The sequence below is a fragment of the Vicia villosa genome, unplaced genomic scaffold (assembly GCF_029867415.1).
Source record: "Vicia villosa cultivar HV-30 ecotype Madison, WI unplaced genomic scaffold, Vvil1.0 ctg.000286F_1_1, whole genome shotgun sequence".
In the NCBI taxonomy this organism is placed as follows: Eukaryota; Viridiplantae; Streptophyta; class Magnoliopsida; order Fabales; family Fabaceae; genus Vicia; species Vicia villosa.
The window spans coordinates 870,850-878,534 of NW_026705122.1; the positions used below are offsets into that span (position 1 = coordinate 870,850).

At 36.0% G+C, this 7,685-nt stretch overlaps 1 protein-coding gene across 1 annotated transcript; it reads left to right on the forward strand.

Moving 5' to 3' along the window:
• Window positions 1-5,968: 5,968 nt before the first annotated feature.
• On the forward strand, window positions 5,969-7,424 carry LOC131626395 (vascular-related unknown protein 1-like). The gene is made up of 3 exons (XM_058897209.1): window positions 5,969-6,597; window positions 6,881-6,949; window positions 7,074-7,424. The coding sequence occupies exons 1-3, from the start codon at window positions 6,265-6,267 to the stop codon at window positions 7,230-7,232; spliced, it is 561 nt and encodes a 186-aa protein (XP_058753192.1). The 5' UTR covers window positions 5,969-6,264; the 3' UTR covers window positions 7,233-7,424.
• Window positions 7,425-7,685: the final 261 nt, after the last annotated feature.

Consider the following 7,685-nt stretch of genomic DNA (forward strand, 5'->3'; position numbering starts at 1 on the left):
AGTATCAGGTGGAGCATTTGTATCCGTGGCATCTCTTTCTTGAGCATCTCTTTCTTGTGAGTTTTCAGGTGGAGCATCTCTATCCGGAGCCATTTAACCTGTATCAAACAAACTAAAGCACATTAGTACACTATTAATAAGCTAACAATCTATACAAGTAAAATGGAAGTCAAACCATGCATGTACAAGTAAATCGGAAACGAAATCGGTACAAATCAAAATAAGCGTCAACAAATAAAGTTGTCGGAATTGAACGAAATTTACATGGCTATGGTAAAACGTCCCCACGGACTCAAAAATAAAGTCGGTTTTCCGAAATTCAGACCCTAAGCCCGACTTTTGATTACGGGCAGAAGCAAAACCGATAAAAAAACAGTCCCGAAATGAACATATAAGTGCATGAGCAGCTCCGGAATCGTCAAAATAGTATAGTTACATGTAAAGAAGTCGACAAACGGATACATGGTTCAAAAGTTATGTACAAAACGAGAATATGCACCAAAATTGAATAAGTACTATACTATTGATTAAAACAATCGGTACAAATTGAATAAAACAAATTAGTCGGAATATGTATACTATTACCTTTATCACTAACGTCTCTTTCTTTTCTTGGTAGGATTGTGTTCTACGCGTCTCTTAACAACGCGGACGGTTGGATTGATCCAAATACCCTCATTATGATCATTTCTAGTACAAGATTCATTCTCATTTTGATCGTTTCTTGTACAAGATTCAATGCCAACACCAATATCACCTTGATCTTCAATGTTTTCATCTACTATTTTGTTAGATAAAAGCACTATAGACCATTTCGTACTTGTCGGATCATTGACATAGAACACTTGTTTAGCTTGAGAGGCTAAAATGAAAGGCTCATCTTTGTACCCTACCCTATTGAGATCCACTTGCAAAAATCCTGACTTATCCATTCGTATGCCACTATTATTTTCAACCCACTTGCAACCAAATACAGGAATCTGAAACTTCGCGTAATCAAACACCAAAATGCGCTCGATAACCCCAAAATATGACAAATTTGCAAATTTCGGATTTAAGTCATTCGCACTTGATATGTGCATTGCTTCAGCTACCAAGGTAACACCACTATTTTGCATAGTACTTTTATCATCCTGTTCTTTGGTATAAAATGTGTATCCATTAATAGCGTATGCGCTATAAGAAAGCACAATTACAGTTGGACCATAGGCTAAACATCTCAACCTTTCTGTTACTGAAGCAGGATCTGAACGATACTTTGAATAAATATGATCCCTAAACCACGGAATGAAACTTCGATTGTGCTCTCGTACTATCCAGTTCTCATTTCTATTTGGATTTAAATCTCGGAGAACAACCTTGTGCATTTCAACATACGGCTCAACCTCAATCTCATTGTGCAGAACATACAAGTGCGCTTGATCCCGTTCGACCATTGATACTGTCACAACTTTATTTCCAATTAGCCTTTTTCCTTCTTTTTTTTCGACAATATGAGATTTGGGGAGTCCAATTGATTGAACATTTGACAGATATTCAGTACAAAACTCAACCGCTTCTTCAACAACGTATCGTTCGGCAATACAACCCTCCGGTCGACTTCTGCTTTTCACGTACCCTTTTAATATTTTCATATAACGTTCAGCAGGGTACATCCATCTCATATAAGCTGGTCCGCACAATTGTGTCTCTTTCACAAGATGAACGACTAGATGAACCATTATGTCAAAAAACGAGGGAGGAAAATACATTTCAAGATCACATAAAGTAACAACTATCTCTTTTTGCAATGTTGGTAAGATCGCGGGATCGACCACCTTACTGCAAATTGACCTGAAGAAGAAACACAGCTTAGTTATTGCGCTTCTTACTTTTTCTGGCAGAATAGAACGTATACCTATTGGTAAAAAATGTTCCATTATAACATGACAATCATGCGTCTTCAAACTCTTTAACTTGAGGTCTTTCATGGACACAAGTCTTCTAATATCTGAAGAGTAGCCTTCTGGAACTTTAACTTCACTGAGGAACTTACACAATGTTTTCTTCTCCTTTCTAGATAGAGTGTAAACAGCAGGTGGCAGATATGTTCGTCTTCCTTTCGTCACGGGTCTCAATTCAGTTCTCATCCCCATGTTTGCCATGTCATTCCTTACGTTAACGCCATCCTTAGACTTTCCTGGTATATTGAGTAACGTACCTATAACGCTGTCAAATACATTTTTTTCAATATGCATAACATCCAGGAAATGTCTTACGTACAACGACTTCCAATATGGAAGTTCAAAAAAAATGGACTTCTTCTTCCACCCACCCTTGACAAGTGAATGTGCAAAAGGCTTGCCAAACTGAGTGCTCACATCTTTCACCTTTTCAAAAATTTGATCACCTGACAAAAAAGGCGGGGCTGTACCATGTTCGGCCTTTCCGTTGAATGCTTTTCTCCACCCACGGTAGTGATGATTAGAATTTAAGAATCTACGATGACCGAGAAAGACATTCTTCTGACAAAGATCCAATCGTGTCGTATCGGTTTCATCTTCACAAACGGGACACGCCTTTTGACCTTTATTGCTGTACCCGGATAGATTTCCGTATGCTGGAAAATCATTAATTGTTCCAAACAACATCGCCCTCAAGTTGAAACTTTCCTTCCTATACCCATCGTAAACCTCCACACCGTTGTCCCACAAAAACTTTAAATCTTCGATTAACGGTGCCAAGTATACGTCTATGTCATTCCCTGGTTGTTTAGGCCCAGAAATTAGCATTGATAACATCATGTACTTACGCTTCATACATAGCCACGGAGGTAGGTTATAGATCATAAGAATCACAGGCCATGTGCTATGCGAGATACTTTGAATACCATGCGGGTTCATTCCATCAGCAGACAATGACAACCGAAGGTTTCTTGCTTCTTTTGCAAATTCAGGATAATCAGTATCAACTTTCATCCATTGTGGTGAGTCTGCCGGATGTCGCAACTTTCCATCAATAATTCTTTCATCTGCATGCCAAGTCAAGTGTCTTGAATCGGTCTCACTACGATACATGCGTCTAAATCTCGGAATTATAGGAAAATACCATAAGACTTTAGCAGGAGACAACTTTTTCTTATATCGAGGGGCACCACATTTAGGACACTCATTCAACGCTGCATACTCGTTTCGAAACAAAACGCAATCGCTTGGACATGCATGTATCTTATCATAGCTCATGCCAATAGAGGACAACATCTTTTTGGCTTCATACGTTCGATTGGGAAGAACATTATCCTCTGGTAGCATATCTTTCATAAGGGCTAATAACTCTGTGAAACTTTTATCCGACCATCCATTGTCCGCCTTTAAGTTGTACAACTTTAACACCGCAGACAATCTTGTGAATTTTGAACAACCATCATACAACGGTTTCTATGCATCGCTTACCAACCTCTCAAACATTTTGGGACAATCCGCAAGATCTTCTTCAAGCGCTTCTGCAATCTCTTCGACTCGATCGCAATCGTATGTGTCTGTGCAATCGTCGTTTGAAGCATACTTCCTATTACAACTCGACCCAGCATTCCTGTTACTTTTCTCACCATGCATTGTCCAACATGTATAACTTCTATCAATTCCAAACCGTAGTAAATGGGATCCCAACTGTTTCCCGTCAACCTTATCCCCATAACAGCAACCCAAGCAAGGACACGGCATTCGAAGCGGGTCTTCGGAGTGCTTAACCGCAAACTCAACGAATTCCCATACCCCTTTCTCGTACTCTTTCGACAATCGGTTTGATCTCATCCATGTCTTATCCATGACTTAATTAAGCTAAACAAATGCTTCTTGGTTTCTCTATCAGGTACTAAGGAATTCTGTCAAGATAATAAATAGCTATCATCATAATAGAATACCTAATCAGAATACCTAATCAGAATACCCGATTTCTTAAAGAAGACCTTACCTTATTTCAAGGTAATATAAGTCCACAAACCAAAAAAATGGTTGAGAGACACTAAATTGATATTAAATAGAACCATAAACAATAAACTATAAGCAGAAAATAACAAACTATAAGCAAGAAGAAAGGGATAGTAACCTGAGTTAGACTTGATGTGGGAGATGGGTAGGTTTGAATCGGCGTTGTACAAGTAGAAACCAGAGACTTCAAAGTAACTGTAAAATTAAACACACACGCACGATGCAGTTAAATACAAATATCATAAAAGTGAAGGAACTATATGCAATCTGTAGCACAAACTACTACGATTTTAGAAGTAGAAACCATAGACTTCAAAGTAACTATAAAAGTACACTTAATAGAATAATAAACCCACAACCAACTAACCATCCATAAACCCATGAAATTGCCTTACTATAATTTCACCATTACTATAATAACCTTTAACCTTCATCACCATTGACATAAACTACACAAATGCATCACAAAACTATAACTCACATCATCACTAAATAACAAAAACAAAAACAAAAACAAAACTAGAACTCACATCATCATCAACAGAAGCAGTCTAGTTATAATTACAAATTAAAAAAAATAAAAACCTATCTTTTGAAGTTTATGTCACTTAATATTTATTTATTTAACATATGTTATAACCATATATGTAGTATCACCGTACAAATATTTTAAAATAGAACTTTCACAGAAGTCGATGATGTTTATTGTCTCTGTTTTCATTTTTTGAGATACCTTAATTTAGGCAGCAACAGCAAGTAGTTTTGTATTCAAAAACTCAGTTACATTTCTAAATGAAATGTGGTAAGAGTGGAAGAAAATGTCCAAGAGTAGCAACACTTTAGTTCAAAATTATGTATCAATCAGTAAGTGTGTTGCTTTCTAGCATTTTAAGACATTATATTTCTCTTAATTTTTCTATTGATATCCATAACAGAAGAATGTATCACTGACTTCATTACTGTCTTCAAACCAGACCAGAAATTTCATTTGCAATTACAAGTTCTAAAATCCTAAAATCCCTAAATTCCTAAAATCCCTAAACAGAAATTGCCTAAACCAGACCAGAATAGTGGGAAGATTTTACCTGAACAGAAGCAGCAAGAAGATGTTGATTTTGACCAAGAAAACCCTAAAATCCCACCCAAAGAACGGCGGCGGCGGTGGCCTGAAGGTGAGAAGACGACGGAGAGTGGTTGAGAAGCGCTGTCAGTGGTTCAGACGTGTTTTAGAGCGTGAGAGGAAGAAGAAGAACTTTCAGAGCGTGAGAGGAAGAAGAAGAACTTTCAGAATGTTTCTGGAAATTAAAATAAAAGAGCGTGTTTTAGTTTTAAAAATATTTAATGAGGGCTACAAGAGCGCTTTTCAGAAGCGCTTTCATAGGCCACTCTATACCAGCGCTTTCTCTTTAAAAGCGCTTTCGTAACCCCCCCTTTAAGAGCGCTTTCAAAAGCGCTTTCATACCCCACCCTTTAAGAGCGCTTTTGGAAAGCGCTTTCATAGCCACCTCCTATAAGAGCGCTTTTGAAAAGCGCTTTCATTGCCCCCCTTTAAGAGCGCTTTTCTAGCGTGTTTTTTTATTTTGTTTTTAACCAAACCTACGAAAGCGCTTTTGTGAATAAGCGCTGTTGTAGGTGCGCTTTTAAAAGCCAATTTTGGCGTAGTGTTACTTGGTTAAAATAGTTACTAAAGTTAATTACTTACAACATAAACTTTGCTATGCTAGGGTTAAGGAAGGAAAGTTGGACTTTTGAAGAGGCCCATGTCTCTTTTTTTAATAGAAATGATAACAAAGTTGCCCATGCAATGAACGGTTAACTATAAGAGAAACCAATAGTATTTGACTCAATAATTTATAAGACAAATACAAATTTATCTTAAATCAATAATAATTTTCCTTGTTTGATAAAAAAACATAAGTTTGTGAAATTTAAACAAATTACCCACATATTGTAACTAAAGAAAACCTTTCATAACCACAAAGGTCAACCCCATCTCTATCTCTATGTTATTTCCTCTTGCACGTTTTCTCCCTCCTTCACTTTCTCTCTCTAGCATTGGTTTGTTTTCGGTTGGAATTTCAACTGTCTACTTTATTAACTTCCTTACTTAACACCATCTATGTCCCACCAAAAGATTCTACACCATGTTTTCTCTTTTTCTCCATTCTTCACTCACAACTTTCGGTTATAAATCCATCAACAAAACCTCTTCTCAACCTCTTGCCAAACCCAACCACTGTATATATTATTGTTTTTCTCTACCTATAAGCTTTACTTTTCTTTTTTATTAGACAAAATGGATCATTCTCTGAAATCATCAAGAGGCAAAGTAGTACCTACCACCACCACCACAACCACCAATAATCCAAATTCTCAAGAAGAAAGTGGATGGACAACTTACTTTGATGATTTCTCAAAAGGCATAGAACCAAGTTATTGTTCAGGTGGTGGTTCTTCTTTGGTTTCAGATGCTGCTTCTTATGCTGCATGGAAATTATCTCATCATCATAATCATGTTGTTTCATCCAAGTTGCCAAAGAAGCTTTGTTTCAAGAAAACAAGATCCAAAATTATTTCAGATGATGACCCTTTAGAGGACACTGCTAGCTCTCCAGTCAATAGTCCTAAGGTAATATTTCTCTCCAGTCTTAACTGAGCCGTCTTAATTTTTCAGAGGTATGTCTAGATTACAGACCCTATTTTATCATAATTTAATCGTGACAATTATTTTACGAGACTCTTTTAGTCACAGTTTAAACGTGTGAAAGTTTAGACTCTATGCAGTAGTCTGCCTTACACACCTTTAAAACGGCCCCGAGTTATAACCTACGATGATCAAATATTTTTTCTAAATTTGCCTGATAATTTATGTTTTTTTTATAGTTTTTATTTTTTACTATTATTATCTGTAGGTGAGAGACTTGAGTCCAAATGAAATTGCTTCTAGGAAGATTGATGATCAACTACAAGCAGGTTCTATGGTAAACCTGAATATATTATTTATATTATATGCTTTTCATATAAAAAGATGAGACAATATTGAAGTTTGGTTGTTAATATTCCTAACCATTTATGCTATGGTTTTTCATGATCATGATTGTGTAGGGTAAAGGGTTAACATCATCTGATAATCACTCAGAGTTGCTGCAGATAGATGATAAGATTGGATTTGAATTTAATGAAAAGAATATTGATTGCATAGAATTGAAGAAAAGAGGGCTTTGCTTGGTTCCTTTGTCTTTGTTGGTTAACTATTTGGGGTGATCATGACTAATATTTTTGTCTATATCCTCTTTCTCTGTGTTCTTCTGTGTGGATCCTTTTATGGAATTGTAAAGCATGATCAATATATATTATCAGTGAATGTACAAATAATTTATATATAGTTAAAATGTTCATAGATTTGTGTTTATTATAGTTTGTTCATGAAAGATCATTTTTTTCCTCCATTTTTCACCATAGTATTTATAAGTCACAATTTTTTATGATGTATTAGTCTAAATTTTATTCTAGATACATCGACTTTCTTTGATCAATTTTTTACTTATTTTGCTAAATATAATGTAAATGGCATATAAAAGAGATTGATGTAAGTGTAATTGCATTTATCATGTCATTGTAAAAACTTTTATGTTGCGGCTAGGGACCAATATTTGAAATAAATAAATGGTCATAAACAAGGTTGGTATAAGAGCCAAACAATCAAAGTTATAACTT

Coding starts and splice junctions, on each gene's coding strand:
- LOC131626395 (XM_058897209.1), top strand. CDS start 6,265: ATGGATCATTCTCTGAAATCATCAAGAGGCAAAGTAGTACCTACCACC. Junction 6,598..6,880: donor CTCCAGTCAATAGTCCTAAG/GTAATATTTCTC, acceptor TATTATCTGTAG/GTGAGAGACTTGAGTCCAAA. Junction 6,950..7,073: donor AACTACAAGCAGGTTCTATG/GTAAACCTGAAT, acceptor ATGATTGTGTAG/GGTAAAGGGTTAACATCATC.